General features: G+C 35.1%; 1 protein-coding gene across 2 annotated transcripts in view; it reads left to right on the forward strand.

The window, feature by feature from the left end:
- The window catches only part of GLCCI1 (glucocorticoid induced 1), a 101,831-nt gene that overhangs the window by 79,213 nt on the left and 3,937 nt on the right, over window positions 1-18,681 (forward strand). For both annotated transcript variants that reach the window (XM_044766721.2, XM_044766722.2), the window contains exons 5-7: window positions 917-1,069; window positions 5,302-5,512; window positions 18,492-18,612. In XM_044766721.2, the coding sequence (XP_044622656.1) occupies window positions 917-1,069; window positions 5,302-5,512; window positions 18,492-18,612 (485 nt within the window). The remainder of the gene's footprint in view (window positions 1-916; window positions 1,070-5,301; window positions 5,513-18,491; window positions 18,613-18,681) is intronic.

The raw sequence follows: 18,681 nt of genomic DNA on the forward strand, positions 1-18,681 counted from the left end.
TATGACAAAGAGTTACAACTTTAATATGAACAAAACTGGTGCATCAGTAAGAGACAAAGTACAGTAGCAGACAGCAGTTCACAGATGGCAGGAACAGAGCACTGAGTATGGGAAATATTATTCATGTGTTCATCAGTGATTAGCAATACACCTCATTATGAATCATATATATCAACTTTAATCATTCAGAATAAGATAGATTGTATACTGTTGTTATTTTTTGCCTTGTTCATCTGTATTTTTCTTATTTTCTTTCTGTTGTGTAAGTTCCTTGAGAATCAAAAGGCTTGTCTTACACTTTTTGGTACCCACCACGACAACTATGAGAGGTAGTTAATTTTTAAGAACTCCTCCAAAGGACTTTTGAAAACAACCTTAAAGTTTGTTAAGTCACTGTTGTTGAACTTAACATGGTATTGTTGCCGCATTACTTAGTAATCCAAAAGGTTTTCTTAAGTGATTGACAAAACGGAAATGAAAAATACTGGAAGGTAATTGTCAGTGCAAGAAATAAATCTTTTAAATACACACACATACGCACATATACACAGAACTGTATACTGAAGTCACATGATAGACTTACATGATTTCAACTATGCTTTTTCAGTAAAAACCAGAAAGAGAAAAAAATTTAAACAGTGCAGAAGATTCTTTCTGCCATTCTACTGAAAAAGTGTATACATTATACAGTTATACCTTTACACTTACATAAAGGATTCTTTTGACTATGTAATTTTTACCTTACTTCCTTACTTTAGGACCTAAATTTCAGTATGTGTATCTGAGTTGATACTGTATTTGAAATGTCAAAGTAACTCTGCTCATTGAGTTTCTATTTTCAGGTTTACCATGCTCTTTAATTCTTGATTTCTTTGACCACAAATAATTTGACACCACCTTATCTTCTGTTTCGTAGGCTACTGGTTCAAGATCGGTCCCTATGCCACTGTCAAATATATCAGTGCCAAAATCATCTGTTTCACGTGTGCCCTGCAATGTAGAAGGAATAAGTCCTGAATTAGAAAAGGTATTCATTAAAGAAAATAATGGGAAGGAGGAAGTATCCAAGGTAAGATTACATGGGATGTCTGAATCCTTTTTTTCTTCACTATTGTGAACTATCTCAAAAGTCCTCTTTTGGTAACAGTTTTATTAGATATAATTCACATACTATACTATTTACCCATTTAAAGTGTACAGTTCAGTGGTTTTTAGCATTTTCACAGAGTTGTGCAACGATCACCACAGTCAATTTTACAGCATTTTCGTCACCCCAAGAAGAAACTCCATACCTTTAGTAGTCATCGCTGACTTTCCTCCAATGCCCCCAACCCTAGGCAGTACTAATCTACTTTCTGTCTATGGATTTGTCCATTCTAGACATTTCATATAAGTGGAATCGTGCAATATGTGGCCTTTTGTAATTGGCTTTTTTCACTTAGCATAATGTTTTAAGGTTCACGTATGTTGTAACATGCATCAGTACTTTATTTTTTTTTATTGCCACATGATACCCAATTGTAAGAATGTTGTTTATGCAGTCATCAGTTGATAAACATTTGTATTGTTTCTACTCTTCAGCCAATATGAATAATGCTACTACGAAATTTATATACAAGTTTTCATGTGAACATAATGTTTTCATTTTTCCTGGTTATATACCTAGAAGTGGAATTGCTGGTGTGGTAACTCTTTGTTTAACCTTGTGAGAAACTGCCAAACTTGTTTTCCAAAGTAGCTGCACCATTTTGCCTTCCCACTAGCGATGTGTGACGGTTCCAATTTCTTCGTCTTCATCAGCACTTGTAGTTATCTGTTTTTTATTATAGCCATCCTTGTGGGAATAAAGTGGTATCTCCTCCTGGCATTGATGTGCCTTTCCTGATGGCTAATGATGTTAGACATCTTTCCATGTGCTAATGGCCATTTGTATGGATATTCCAGTTTTCCTTGGAAAATTGTCTATTTAGATCCTGTGCCCCATTTTAAAATTGGGTTATTTGTCTTTTCTTATTGAATTTTAAAAGTTCTTTATAAAGTTCTTTATTTTCTCACTAAAAGTCCCTTATTAGATACATAATTTGAAAATAAATCCCCTTCTGTGAATTGTCTGTTCACTTTTCACTTTCTTGATGATGTCCTTTGAAGCACAACATTTTTAATTTTGATGAAGTCTGATTTACGTTTTTCTCTTTTGTTATTTGTACTTTTGGTATCATATCTAAGAAACCATTGCTTAATCTGAGGTCACAATGATTTATTCTTGTGTTCTCTTCTAATAGTTTTATAGTTTTAGCTTTCTCTTATATTTAGGGCTTTGATCTATTTTGAATTAATCAAAACTACTTTATAAATTACCTCTCTCTCAGAAAAAAAATCGGGACAATACTGCATTGGAACCTATATTTGACTACATTTTAAAGGTATACTCAACAAAATAAATCATGAAGTAGCCTTTGGCTTAATTAGTTCTTGATGTGTTTTTGGAAATAAAATTATTTAATTTATGTCAAGTGTGTATCTGATTCCTTCAAATATTGTGTAGTTTAAAACTTATTTAGAGTTATCTCAAAATCCAAACAATTCAATTTTATATTTAGAAAATTTTTTTAAAAAGTGTCTTCTCTCAGTATTGCTTAGCAGATATGAGCATTATTCATGGTTTCCTGTATACCCTTGCTGATATGTGTGTGTGTGTGTTGATATATACTGCATCATTGTATAAATGGACCGTAATTTAGAAGTTCCCTATTGATGAGTGTTTAGATTGTTTTCAGTTTTTGTTATCATAAGCAGTGCTTTAGAAAACATTGTGTGCTCTTGCAGTTCCTGGCAGTAAAATTGCTGGGTCAAAGCATTTGTGCATTTTCAATTTTGATGAATATTGCTAAAATTACCCTCCCAAAGGTTGTGCCATTTTTACTCTTCCTAGACATTTCATGTTAAACTTTTATTTTGTATTTGTTATGCCATAAAAGAACCCTCTGGAAATAATGCCATCTCTTAGCTGTTACCATTAAAATGTTTCCTTTGTACGTTAAGTAGTGTTTAAGAACAGTTAGTGTAAGGAAGTGAAATTAATTCTAATTTCTAGTTAGAAGTCTAAATTTTTGAGGATAAGATAGTCACATATTTGCTGATTCCTTAAGAACTTCAAAGCACCAAAATATAAAACCTATAACATAGTTCTGCTTTTAAGTAAGTCATATTCGAATTTCATAGTAGCCGTTTCAGAATTATTCTGGAGTAACCTGCACACTTATAACTAAAATTAATTCTTAGAATTTTTATATTTATGATTCTGTGCCTCAAAGTTTTAATAAATCAAAATGTCACCATTAGTGAATCTGCCAGAAGCTAAAAGAAGAAAATTTTCTTGTTAAGTATATCGATGTTCTAAACCTTTATATTTCTCATGTTATTTTGTTTAAGTATGTAAATTTCTAAAATCCATTTTGTTATTTTAATTTTTCTAACCTTACTCCCCCTGAAAAGAAAAGTTGGTTAGGGAAATTGATACATATTATCCAGTTACAGATTAAGAAATGGGAATACAGAAAGATTGTGTTTTTCAAGTAGTACATGAATGAAAGCTAAAACTCTTCAACTTTTTTTAGCTACGCGTTGATACATTATTCTTTTACTGATTACCAATATTGACACTTTTATGAAAGTTTTTCTTGACTTAAATATCTAAGTTTTAAGAAATACCTCTGTCATGAAGCCCTCAAATGTGTTTTTCAAAGTGATCTTTCTTTATGTGTTGCCCTGAGGACCTCGTACATCTTATACCATCATTCAGTTTTGTCCAAAAAGAAAGCTGCGCCAATGATTTTTTCTTTGTTTGGTCCAAGATTTAGTGCAGAGTTGTAATTAAAATTTAAATTTAGTTAAAATAAAAAAATTTTAAATAATAGAAGTAATATTTTCCTATTGGTTAACCAATTAATATTCCTTTGGAAATAGTTCTTTCCTAAATTTGGAAAGTATTACTTTTTTTATTTGTTTATGAAATGAGCTAATGTTTACATAATTGAATATCCTATTTATAGGGTAGTAGTCATTGTCAGATTGTGAAGATGTTATAGTTTTGGTTTAACAGAATTGCATAGGTACGAAGTTTTTTATTTCAGTAGTTAAAAATTTCCACCTTCACTTGTTATAGAAAAAATTGAGGCATTTTGAATCTTGCCTAATTTCATCTTAACTCCATTTTCCCTCTGAAAGTGTTTCTAAAAACTCTGAAATGACGAAGTTCAGAGTAAGAGCAGTAAATAGTGAAAATAAGTGGTAAACACACTGAGTATATTGATTCTTTTTCCAAGCATTGCAATCTTGTCTGTATAATAACAAAAATGTTTTAAATGATTAATATAGAGAATTTTATATGTTGACTTTTAGCACACAGATGAGGAAAATGGAGTAAAATCTATTTTCACAGCAGAAGCAGAATAGAAAGAGTCTATTGCAGCAGAAGCTCTGATTATCCATATCACCGGGAGCTCTAATCTATATGTTCTCTATTTGTAAAGATGTTGGACTAATGAGCTCTAAGGTCTTCTCAGGTTCAAACTATATGATTCTATGATTATAGTTTCATTTCTATTTCTTATTTTTGCCACTCAGAACAATGCATAGAACTAAGCAAAATTATGAGTAGTCCTACTCAGGTGAATGCCAAATTGGTAGAATTGTTCTGAGTTATGTTTATATCCTCTATTGAGTACTAACAGAATAAACCTCTTTATTAGAAATTCTGGGTATTTGCAAAGGAAACAGAAAACATGATTCTGTTCCTGGCCTCTAACAAATTAAAATAAGAAAGAATGAAGAAACAAAAATTCGTACCTGTGAATTTGAGATTTCACTTTTTTTGCTAGCAAGTCAAAGTGATTTCTTGAACAGTTCAATTAATTCATTCAGCAAATGTTTACTGAATGTCTGTTATGTGCCAGACCCAGTGCCGCATTACGGATACAGTGTTAAAAGAAGCTCCTGTGCTTGAGGAGTATTAGGGGAAGTGTTAACCTACAGATACGTACAGAGAGCTATGGAATTTTTAAGACAATTTATCCTTAGTATTTTTAAACCTAACTACTCTGGAATTTGAAAGAAATTTTTTGTTAATAAAGGTAACATAGAAATTAACTTAAGACACAAGATAGGTATCTCTATTCTCTAAAGAATCAGTTATGGTGATGATAGCAGTGGAATATGAAATCAAAGGAAATGCCATGTGCTTTCTATGTGAATTGAGTATTTGCTTTGTCCTTTACATGTTTGATGGTTGTCCTTTTACAGCCTTTGGATATACCAGATGGTCGAAGAGCCCCACTCCCTGCTCACTACCGGAGCAGTAGCACTCGCAGCATTGACACTCAGACCCCCTCTGTCCAGGAACGCAGCAGTAGCTGCAGCAGTCATTCACCCTGTGTGTCCCCATTTTGTCCCCCGGAATCCCAAGATGGTAGTCCTTGCTCAACAGAAGATTTGCTCTATGATCGTGATAAAGGTGAGAATGAAATCATCCACTTAGACAGAGGGTTTGTTCAGGGCCTTGCTCATTGTACTTTCTGTCTTAGACCATTACATCACTTTTTTTCTTTTGTTGAATGGTGGGATTGTAAATAATTGATTAATCTAGGTTTGTTTGTTCATTGGTTTTCACGTACCCCCTTCTTTGTGACTCTCACAAACATCTTCCATAAATGTGTCAGAGAAGCACAGCGCCTGGTTCTAACAGCTAATGAAAGCTATAAAATGGAATGTGTACAGCTTCACATATAACACACAGGTTTTTCCTTGGTATTGTCCAGAGCTAGTGATGGTTATGGTAGAGTTTATATTTCTCATGCCTGAAGTTAGATTTTGTAATCAGATTGATTTAGGAGGAAATAATTTCTAAAAATTCTGTTGGAAGAATGAGTATATTTTTAACCAAGTAGATAAAGCTTAATAAGTACCTACAGGAGATCAGGGATTATATTATAGTATATAGATGAATTATTAACTAACACCAATAAAAGGGAAGAACCTCTGGGATTTCTTGTTACCTGCCAGGCACAAACTGTCTCCGCATGTTCTCCTGCCCCCATGTCAGGACTTGCCTACCACTGTTCACTCTCTCCTTTCAGTTTCTGGGCCCCTCAGACCTAGACGTGGAAGGCAACAAAGATTGCCCAACTTCCACCTTCCTAGCTACTTTCAAAGAAACAGTGAACATTTACTACTTCTCAGCGTAGAAAATTGGATCATAGGCAATAAAAATTTAAAAACAGAAAAATTAAAGTTTACAGAATCTTATAGGATTTTTATGGTCTTTTTCCTAATTTGACCACTACTCCTCTTAATTTGTTTTTTTTTTTTTTTTTTTTTTAAAGATTTTATTTTTTCCTTTTTCTCCCCAAAGCCCCCGGGACATAGTTGTATATTCTTCGTTGTGGGTTCTTCTAGTTGTGGTATGTGGGACGCTGCCTCAGCGTGGTTTGATGAGCAGTGCCATGTCCGCGCCCAGGATTCGAACCAACGAAACACTGGGCCGCCTGCAGCGGAGCGCGCGAACTTAACCACTCGGCCACGGGGCCAACCCCTCCTCTTAATTTGTTTTATTTTGAGATATTATTACGTGTAAAATGCCCAGATTTTAAGTGCTCAGCCGAGTGGATTTTTTACATATGTATACACTCATGAAATCACTACCTAGATGGAGATAGAGAACTATTTTAGCATCCCAGAAGGCTCCCTCGGTCCCCTTCCCCTCTCCACCTGGAAGTAACCACTGTTCTGACTTCTGTCATCATAATCTAGTTTTTCCCTGTTACTGGATTTCATGGAAATGGAGTGGCGTATTGTGTAGTCTTTTGTGTCTAGCTTCTTTCACTCATCATTATGCCTAACACTCTGCAAATGTTAAATGGAAGCTGCTTTAAACTTTGTCCTCTACTTTTATTTTTATGGGTGGATCTCACCAGTTCTTCCCTTTCTTTTCACCCTTTCATTATTAAAAGCCTTTTGAACTCCCTTCCTCCGTTAAGGATGCATTGAAGGCAGTCCTTGGGCATCCCTTTGCTTCACGTGGAAAGTCTCCATTTTGTAGATGTCAGGCTAGGGAACTTTCATTTCACTGGGCATCCTACCGGAGCAAACACCTTTAATCACTGCCTCACAACATTGTGACTATGGATGTTTCACAGTTGTTAACAGGAAAACACCTTGCTTCTAGTAGGAATATTTGTTTTGAAGGTAAATGGAAACATTAAATAATAGTAGCTTGTTTTAGGCTTCATAGGTAGTAAATGGCGAAACAGGTCTGTCTGATTGATTACAAAACCCGTATTCTTTGTTATACCAGTGGAAAGGATAAGTGTAGTTCAAAATGACCACTTTTGCTACTTATTAGCACTTGTAATTGGGTTAAAGTGAGAAGTAAAAAGAACAATGATAGTAAGGCTAGGCAATTAATTCTGGAGTTTTGTTTTCTTCTTTCTAAGTTTAATACTGTGGATTTTTGAGAGAAGCTGAACCAAAAAGGAAATATATTAGGAAGATGATAGATGAGTTCTATTTTGGTTAACTGGTTGTGAGATCGCCTTCAGGGCCTCTAAGTGACTATATTCGATGAGGCAGATAAATATGTGGTTTGTGCAGTTCAGAGGAGGAACTCACTCAAGTCCTAAGATTCAAACAGTATGTTCTTTAATACCTCTTTTTCCCAAAGGTTTGTATTCTGTTTTATTATAAGAAGGTGTATATTCATGTCACTCTCCTGCAAGGTCTTTTGCAGGAGACTTTAGAACACCAAAGTTAAGAGCAACACTGAATTTCACACACAGGAATGCATTTCTGTCCTGTAAAGTTTGGAACATAAAACTTGTATTAATTCCCCAAGGATTCAGTAAATGGTAGCTGGTGCTATAAAATCATCATCATTATTATTACTCGTTAGCTTCTCAGTGCCTTCAGGAAAAATACAAACTATTTACTTTTCCTCTGCAACTTAGCCAAAACTTCCTCTCTGGCCTAATTTCTGCTAATTATGCAGTAATCTGAATTCTTTTTTTTTTTCCAGCTTTGTTAAGATATAATTGATATATAACATTATATAAGTTTAAGGTGTACAATATGGTAATTTAATACAATGTATTTATTGTGAAATGTTTACCACAATAAGATTAGCTAACTCGTCCTTCACCTCACGTAGTTACCATTTTGTTGTTGTTGTTGTTATTGTTGTTGTTATTGTTATGGTGAGAACGTTAAAGCTCTACTCTCATAGCAACTTTCAAGTATGGGATACAGTATTAACTATAGTCACCATGCTGTAAGATCCCCAGAGCTCATTCGTCTTATAACAAAGTTTCTACCCTTGACCAATGTCTCCCTATTTCCTCAGACCCTGGCAACCACCATCCTACTCTCTGTTTCTAGGAGTTTGGTGTTTTTAAGATTCCACATAGAAGTGAGATCATAGAGTGTTTTTATGTGTCTGGCTTATTTCACTTTATGTAATGCCCTCAAGATCCACTCATGTTGTGGCAAATAGCAGGATTTCCTTCTTTTTATGGCTGAATAATATTCCTTTGTATGAGTGTACCACATTTTCTTTGTCCATTCATCTGTCAGTGGACATTTAGGTTATTTCCATGTCTTGGCTATTGTGAATAATACTGCAGTGAACATGGGCGTGGAGATCTCTTCCAGGTAGTGCAATTGTCTGAATTCTGACCATTTCTAAGGCTTTGCCATTTTTGTATATTTTCTTCTATGCCTTTTTATTCTTCCGTACCAGACATCTGCCTGCATAACATAAATGTCTTCTTTTTCTTCTGTTCCTCTTGGGTTTTTTTTGTTTTCTTTTTAATGTAAAATGAGAAAATTGGTCCAGACTTTCTCTTAGGTCAACAGTTTTTTTCTGATGGTTAAAAAATATTTTTTAGTAAAATAGGGTGATAATACCTACCTCATACCATTGGGGTTAAATGAGAAATTACAGCAAAGTGCTTGACACAACTCTTGGTATATAGTGAACCGTCAATAAAAAGTGTGAGATGTGGCTAATAGTGATTTTTTTTTTAAATCTCTTTAGAAATTATGGAGATCTCAGAATTACTTAAGACATTTTTCTGTTTTCTACATTATTTAAGACTACCTCAGTTTGGAAATTAAAACTTCATGACACGCGTTTCTTAACATATCTACTATATTTAGCTTTGAGGCATTACTTTGTGATTAAGATGATGTTGAAGTTACTATTCCCTAAAAAAATGTGTGACCTTCTATTACAGTGTGAAGTTTTTAGTTCTCAAACAAATCAGCTGCCATCTTTGTGAAGAGAAAATTAAAATAGCATCTATCTCTTTTATATATGTATATATATGTGTATACACCTATGTATATATTTTATGTATATATGCACACACACAGTATACACATGTATATATTTTACGATTGGGAGTGGAGATTGACATATTTCAAGTGAGTTTATACTTCTGGTTTATTTAAGATACATTTGTTGAGCATCAACTGTACGTCAGCTACTCTACTAGAGAATGGAGAAAGAGAAGACTGAGATGTGATACCTGTTTTTAAGGAATTTATAGTCATAGGGAGTAATAGTTATGTAAAATAACACGCTATTAGACAAATATGTTCAGAATACTAAAGGTACAAAGCAGGGAGTTGTCAGTTTTGCAGTTTCTGAAACTTACATATGTTAAGTCATTCAAAATATAGAATAGTCTCTGACTCATTACTCCTCTATGTACAGTCCAAATTCTGTTTTTTTAAAATACTAATTCTATCTTATAATTTGCATTTTTCCACAATAAAACATAAATTGATCTTTTGTCTCTTTATATTTATTTCTAGTAAAGAAAAAAACAGAAGCTGTAGATTTCTAACAGGTTTGCATCATTGACTATGAAAACAGAATTGCTACTTAATTTTGTAGTCAACTAGGATCAATTTAGAGAACCTACCTATTCTGCAGTTGCTATAGAGAAATTTGTTCTGTAGTAGAATAGCTAGTTCAGATGTCCTTAGGCACCTGGATGGGCATGCACAGGAGGAGAGACAGGAGAGATAGCCATAGGAATATATGCTCTAACGAGAGATGTGCTGGTAAGCTGATGATTTTTCTAGTACTCATCTGTTATATACTTATCCTTTTCCTGACTTTGCTAACATTATTTCTGCCTGTTCCTGACATTACTGTTCTCCATGAATCATGTATAATTTGAGACCTATAAAATAGTTTTACTTGATTAGGGTATTGGTTTTTTCTTTGGCTATTTTAATTGCGATGCCAGGACAAAAACACTCTGACTATTGAGAAAGGTCCAGCCATTAAGAGACTATTTTCAGATTTAGGAGTTTTCTTAGGTTTTTTTGCCAGGTTTTCCCGGTGACCTAAAGACTGAAGACAGCTTGGTCACATGTGTAAAGGTGCCATGCTAACTAAGCCAAGAACAGCCACCATTCCTACATTATCATCTGTTTGGAGAATTCAGGGATCCAGAATGAGAGGTCTCATCTTGACATCCTCAGAATACACCCTAAGAATTAGCCCAAATTCTTCTACATTGCTCGGGAGAAAAACAGTCATTTATATAATACAGATGACAGCGTCAAAATATTAGTTGTTTTAACAGCTCTGCCAGTGTTCCTTGATGGTAGCCAAACTAGTTCTGGGCAAGCTACAAGATCTAGACTTCAGTCTGCCTCTTATAGTTGATCTTTGGCACAATTCACTTAGGCAGTTGTATAAAATTTTGCAATTTTGCAGGATACTGTGGTGGAAACATTGATTATTCTAATCATGAAGTCAACTGAACCATTCTACTCAGGCCAACTACCAAGAGTTGTATTCCAAGAGTCCATAAATTGGTTACTTGGAACTTAAACTATATTTTCCCACAGGAACAATGTGTATTATGTGGATAGAGTTTCCCAAGCCCAATGCATATAAGCCTACTTAACTCATACTCTGATTTAACTCATAAATATTAGTATTTCTAAACTTTGGGTCTTAGGACTGAGCAGCTCTTAGTCACAGGAGAGGAAAAAAAGTATTGTCTTTTCAGGGTCTAGGGCTGACCCTAGGCAGACTTTTGAAAAAGACTCTTTTTGACATCTTCTTATTCCTTTCTACATACTTTTTAACTCTATTTGCATTTATCTCTAGGGCTGTCTTTTTTAACCTTTTTTGACCTTTGCCTTTACCATACTTTAACCGTCTGTATTCTAGATGGCCCAATCAGCCCAGATTTCATGGCGCTTTTCTTTTTGTGGCTTATATTGTGAAAATAGATTTGTTGGATATACTTCTTTTAGCCCTCCATATCTTGAAAAATCACTGCTTTGAGCCTGAATCTGTTTCTCTATGAAAAGATTCTTCCCGTATGGTTCTAGGATGCTTGTTGTTATCCTTTAAAAACCTCTTGGTGGTGAAATTACGGTGTAGAGTTATTGTCCCATCAAAGGAATTATTCCATAAGTTAAAACTGACCTGCTCTAGAATTATGTCCCTAAGGTCATCTTTCCTGTTTCTGTTTTTCAAGATAACATCTAAAATTACTTGTATTCCCCTTGTCTGACAGCACTTAAGAAGCATCCAGTAAATGCTTTTTTCTCCTCTTTCAGAAAATGTTCACAATTGTACTCATGGCAAGATGCCATGCTAGCTGTCTGTGGATGAGTTACTATACATAACGTAAAATTAATTAATAAGTATACAACTCAGTTCTAGTAGTTAGAACCGAGATTCCAGAACAGAAGCAAACCACAATTTATTAACATGCCTGCGTATGTATTTCACTGAAGTCTCCTGTTATCTGTTTACCACAATGCAAGCTCCAGCAAAGCAGGTAACTTTCTTTTGCTTTTTGTTTTTTCTTTTTTTTAAAAGATTTTATTTTTTTTTCCTTTTTCTCCCCAAAGCCCCCCAGTACATAGTTGTATATTCTTCGTTGTGGGTCCTTCTAGTTGTGGCATGTGGGACGCTGCCTCAGCGTGGCTTGACAAGCAGTGCCATGTCCGCGCCCAGGATTCGAACCAACCAAACACTGGGCCGCCTGCTGCGGAGCGCGCGAGCTTAACCACTCGGCCACGGGGCCAGCCCCTTGCTTTTTGTTTTATCTTATCCTTAGTAAATAAAGTACTGCCTAGCATCGAGTAGTGCTTAGTGGAGATTTTTTTAGTATTCCTTTAAGACCTTTCTTCACGGTGTGTCCAATTTTTTAAGGATATATTTTTATAGCTATGTTGAAAACATCAGTATTTTTTAAGTTGTTAAATTACGTGTATTAGGATTTTGAATGTTTAGGAAGAATGTGATAATCTCCCTCCTCCCTCCCCCCCATCACCAAAAAGAAAGGAAAACACACAATAAAGAGTAGCCAAACTAAGATTATGCTAATTTAGTAATAGGCCTTTGGGAGAAAGAAGCCATGAAGTTCAAATTTCCTGTTGAAATTAGGGGAAAGTAAGTAACTTTGCTAAAACCTATCTCATCTTCCACTCTGATCATGACTGGGGAGAAAATAGGATATCAACCAAGCTAGAGGAAAAGGGGATTTGTTAAATTTTTTTCTCCCCATTATCTTTTGTGTTCCTCTAAGAAGAAATATCAACACACAGAGGCCACTCCTCTCACTCTATCTCCTCATGTGACTAACAGAAGGCAGACCCAGTGAGGCTGTTACCTGAGCTGTAAGACTTTAAATAGAAGCATAGAGTGTTAGATTGGAAAGAACTTGATCTCTAGTCACCTCCTCATATCTCTAATGAGGACACTAGAGTTGAGGGAGATCAAAACTTAGGCAGATAGCATAACAATAATGAATTCTGACTCTAATGCAGCCAGGTTGAATCCCTGCTTTGCCACTTACAAATTTAATTGTGTCCTTGGGCAAGTTACTCAACCTCTCTGTATCTCAATTTCCTCACCTATAAATTAAGGATAATGAAGGTACCTACCTCATGGGGTTGTTAACGTGATTAAATGTGCTCAGATGATTTTACCTTTGTTATCTCCTGTAATATTACCACTATCCTATGTAGGGACATCGTCATTATTTTAAAAATAGGGAATCTGAGGCTTAGAGAAAGGAAGTAACTTTCTTAAATTCTATGGAGTCCAGATGCCAACAAAGATCTTCTATAGGAACTTCATACTTCTACTTGCTGCCTGTGCAGGAGGAATAGCGTTTATACAGTCATGAAAGGGCCTCGTGTGTGGAGAACAGTAAGAAATTGTGTGGCTGGAGCATAGGGTGAATGGTGGGGAGTAGAAAGCAGGAGAGTGCAGAGGTAGAGGCCACTCTTTCATAAGGGGCCTTGTAGGCCTTGCTAAGAGAAATGAAGAGCCAAGCAAAGATCTTTTGTCAGCTAAAGGACATGACCAGCTTTATATTTAAAGACTGGAACTCAGGTGGGACTACCAAAGTGGAGAGACAGCAGGAAGATGAGACAAGATGCTATTTCAGTAGTCCCGTGGTCTCCAAACTTGATTTATTACACACCTTTTTCAGCAATTCTTAATCTGTACCCCTAATATAAGTTCATATATTTCTAAGTTATGTCTGTGTATAATTCAGTCCACAAACTAAGTATGTGCTAGTAAAGCTTACTTTATTCTTAGAGATAGAAAGTAAATATGTATAAAAGTTCTGATATTTTCTCCTTCATGTCAGCAGATTGTTCACACTTTGGTCTTGGAGTTAACTGAAAATGTAGGCTTTTCAATACAGCCGGTAATGCCAACTGGTTCCAAGTTTGTTGCCAAGAAATTCTATACAATTGTGTGTTTCTCCTGATATCATTAGGCCATCAAACCACACTACAGCTGATAATTTCATTTCCTGAAGCAAAAGAATTTTAATACTAGAGTAGTAATTCTGTTTAGATCCTAGTCAATCATATAGCTAATCTAACTCTATTGGCTGACTTTTAATTATGCTCTTCTTACGTCATTGAATATAGTGATAGTTGAACTCTGTGCTTACGTTCCCAGCTTCTTATTCTAGCTGCAAAAGATAGAATAGGAATTACATTCTACTGGTTATTGCTGCACATATTATAAAAATATTCTCTCTGTAGAGGAATCTATAGAATCTGCATGCTTTAGGCATTAATTTCAGGTTGATCTCTATATGCTAAAGAATGCTCATGAACTGGCAGAGTTCATGCTAGGCAGTCATAAACTGGAGAATCTTACTCAGAATATCACTCTGTCCCCCCCACCAGACACAAAATCTTATCTTTATGTACCTGAATAAAGTTAGAGTGTGCAGATCTATTAAAAATGACATTTCCGGGGCCAGCCCGGTGGCACAGCAGTTAAGTTTACATGTTCTGCTTCTCGGTGCCCCGGGGTTCACTGGTTCAGATCCTGGGTACGGACATGACACCACTTGGCAAAAAGCCATGCTCTGGTAGGCGTCCCACGTATAAAGTAGAGGAAGATGGGCACAGATGTTAGCTCAGGGCCAGGCTTCCTCAGCAAAAAGCTCAGGGCTAATCTTCCAAAAAAAAAAAGAAAATGACATTTCCTTTACTCGTCTGCCAAGAGAAAGTGGAATAGGCATTTAATTTCTGAATGGTTCACTTTTTTCAACTTGCAAATTAGGAATGATGTGTTCTTTCTACTATTACAGTAATATTTATTGAGAGCTTATTGTGTTTCAGGCACCAGACTAATCCTTTTGCACACATTATTCACAGCTGTCATATCAGTAGTTATTCCTGTTTTACAGATGAAAAAGCAAAGCGATCAAACTTCCTAGGTCGTGCAGTTAGACCTAGGTAGAAGTCAGGTGCCCTGACTCCAAACCAGTGTTTGAACATTTTCGTAGTTGATTCTCAGATTTGGCTGCACTTCAAAAGCATTTGGGAGCTTTACCAAAAAAAGAAAAAAGAAAAGAAAAAGCCTGGGAGGAGCCCCAGGCTAATTAAATCAGAAGCTCTTAGGGATGAGATCTGGGCATTAGTATTTATTGGTATTTTTAAAACATGTGATGAGTTTAATGTGAAACCAGAGTTACATATCACTTTTCTGTAATTATATTGCTTCTTTTAGAATTAATTCACTTAATTTGGTAAAGCAATCTGATAGGAGGAGATAAAGCACCTCTAAAGACTTAGCACTAGAATAGAAACATGGCAGAGGTTTACATACCAAACCACATAAAGGAATCAGCTTAGTGTATATGATTTTTTTTTTTTTTTGCTGGAATTGTGGGACATGCAACTTAACATACTAGAAATAATGAATGCCATTTATAAGGAGAAATTCAGAGAATTCTTAAGCTATAAAAACATGTATAGTTTAATAAATATTATTTCTATATGGAATTCCAAACTTTAATAACATCTCTAATTTTTCCAAGCTTTAATTCATTATCATGTTTTTAAAAATATTTGACAAGCTCCTTGTATTTTAATGGTAAATATGATACCATTTTTATATGATACCATATGTTTGATATAGGTATGCTCTGTTATAATAGCCAATAAAATGTTTCCATACTCTTGATTTTCAGAGTTGGGTGATTCTGTTATAGATGAGACTATTGTGAATGCAGGCAGATATGTAAAAAATCATATTCAATGCATTTAATTGTATTAATTGACATTGGCTATGATGTTATAAGAACAAAAAGTAACATTTAACTTAACTACGTGTCTAGTTATCATCCTACTGGAGGATAGCAGAATGAGAAAATTTATCATGTTTGTGAACAAAAGGGATTGAGTTAAGATTACCATGACACTTTTCATCTTGAATCTCCTGAGCAGGCGTGCTCACCTCACATTTGCAATATTCTGTTACTAAAATGTAGTTATTAAATTCAACACAGAGTTCTAAATGAATAAGTTAGACATCCACGTCTGGAATAGGTAGAATAGGTTATTCACGTGGGTTGCTTTTAAAGCATGCCGTTTTGTAAAGCAAAAAAATATTTTGGTACAGTGTTCCTTCTTTGTATGTTAGTACCATTTTAAAAATCACAGAATTTTAGAGTTAGGAATGGCAGTTCCTTTAATTATGTAGAAATTCAGAGAGGCAGTTGTGTTTCAGGTTATACAACTGTACAACTAGTGATGAGCTAAAACCACAGATGAGATGTCTCCAATCCCTGTTTGTCTTCACACTCTATCAGATTGCATACTTACCTGAAGAAAAAACTCCAGGTTTAACAAATCTGTTTATAGTTCCAAATTTTTTTCTTTCAACCTTTGTCTTTCCAGAGCACCAAACATCAAATGTTTTATATATATATATATATTTGCAACAAAAAGCCAAATAATTTTTATTGAAAAGGCAAGGAGATATAATAGCACTGAATACTATTGTTTTAGGATAGCAATAGATGTATATTTTTTATTGTTTAACGTTAATCACCCCTCCCAAAAAAAGATAGAACAAGAATGTTTAAATGGGTATAACTGTAAAAATATAAGAATTTTAGAAGAAATTAGAAGAATTTTAAGAAGAATAAAGATTTACTTTATTGTATATTGTGAATAGAAACAATCAGTTTTGCAGGTTATCCAACTGACATCTAGCTTTGACTTCTGGGAAAGTCTCTTGAAACCATCAATAAAGTTATGAAAGAAATCATGTGATAGGCCTGATGAGATAGTAAGAAACAGAACACAGAAGACTGTAAATGTGGTCAAGATGACTTTTCTTCCATGATAATAGGGTGGATCCTTGACTAAAGACATTGTCACACTCCCGCTGATGGCAGAAAAGGCTCATTAAAGACCTCAAGCCTATGGTTTTAGGCCGGTTCTGCCCACTGTGGGGGCTGTGTTGTCACCAGCAATAATCTTCATGGAGGTATCATATGTCATATATACTTTCTCATGTATTTCCTCTGCATAGCTTGTAGCTATTTGGATGGTAAAGCAAGGTCAAGCTGTATTTTTGGTATTACACTGAGTTCAAGACCTCTTTCTCACCACTTTTTGATTGTGGACCAGTCTTTTTGGTCTAGCCTACCTCAAATAGAGATAAGCAAACTCAGGCTTTAGTCAGGTTAACCATACTTTGCATCTACCTAAGAAAGAAAATCCTATTCCTCCTCCTCCCCCCTCCCATTTGGTTAAACAGTATAGGATAAATGTTGGCTCTAAGAAAATCCTCAAATCGGAATGGTATGTGAAGAAACCCAACTTTATTCCTTCCAAGAGACTGCATAATCTGTAGGGACATGCAAAATAGTGGTGATGGAGAAACTATGTGGTTTTCTATGTTTCCCAATAGTGTGGCCTTGTTGTTTTGCAGGCAATGATTTCCCAGCCAGAGATAGAGCCATATTCAAATATAATCACACATGTGCATTCCCAAGACTAACATAGATGCTCTTTGAATCATTCACCAATACTAAGTGCACCTCGAGGGTCTACTTTCTAGGCATGTATTATATGTCATGAATGATGATAAAAACATCCCTATTACTCAGATTCTGAATTTTGGACTGTGTTCTGTATCCTAAACTAAAGCACCTTTTCAAAATTGTGACAAACGTTATTATGGTACTATTGCCATCTTTCAGAATATGTATGAAAGTAATACATCTGAGTAGATCATGTGCTTCGTATTTTAGCAGTGGGAATTGGTTTGCATTAAGTCAGAATTTGTTTAAATAGGACTATTGTATTTATACAGGTATGTTATTGACTTTGCAACTTGGCATCTTACAAAGATAATGACACATTTTGGTGGATTTGAATTTCAAAAATCCTTTGCCAGGTAGGAAAGGGAGAAATTGCATATAGGTTTTATGGCTTTTCATGAATATATGAAGAAAACATGTTAGGTAAAGATCCTTTTAGATTTCTCATGCTTCTAGTGGCAAAAATACAAATTGTGCTGCAAAAGTTTTTCATATATACATTTTAAAGGCAAAATTCTGAGCAAATTACCTTGTTCATGGTGGGCCGAGGGAAGAAGACATTATGTGTTATAAACTTGTTTTTTTCCCTGCATACATGTTACTCATGTTGTTTAGTAAAAGTAATGTTTCTGCTAAGAACTTTTGTAAGGAAGATTATTCCACATACTAAAATTTTCAATTAAATTGGATGGACAGTGAGAAAACATAAATAACCCTGTATTATAATCTCTTTGTAATTCTTTTGCATGACTTATACATATTACCCCATTCATTTACAGTTTGAAATACATAATAATGTATTTGTTTTCAGGACTATAGCTCTTCTTTATTCAAAATGCAGTTTTCTGGACCAAAATATCCTCCTTTTATGTTCTGTAGTATGGCAGATTACTGTTGCATTGAAGCTTTTATTTCTAAGAAATGTACTACACAAGGGTGTTAGAAATAGCTTTGCAATAAAGGAAGCTCTGTGGTGGAAGCAAAGGGGCAATAGTGGATAAATTGTGCAAAAGGCTGCTTGTTTGGAAATCAAATTTAATTTAAAAGAGCTTTCAATCACTAGTTAATATAACTGCTTTAAATTTACAGACAGTGGGAGTAGCTCACCGTTACCCAAGTATGCTTCATCTCCCAAACCAAACAACAGCTACATGTTCAAACGGGAGCCCCCAGAGGGATGTGAGCGAGTGAAGGTCTTTGAGGAAATGGCGTAAGTAATGTCTTTTCTATCAGCTGGGATCTGCAAAGCTGTAAAGCTTTTTACTGAGACCAGTTGATT

Source organism: Equus asinus, chromosome 1, assembly GCF_041296235.1.
Source record: "Equus asinus isolate D_3611 breed Donkey chromosome 1, EquAss-T2T_v2, whole genome shotgun sequence".
Classification (NCBI taxonomy): Eukaryota; Metazoa; Chordata; class Mammalia; order Perissodactyla; family Equidae; genus Equus; species Equus asinus.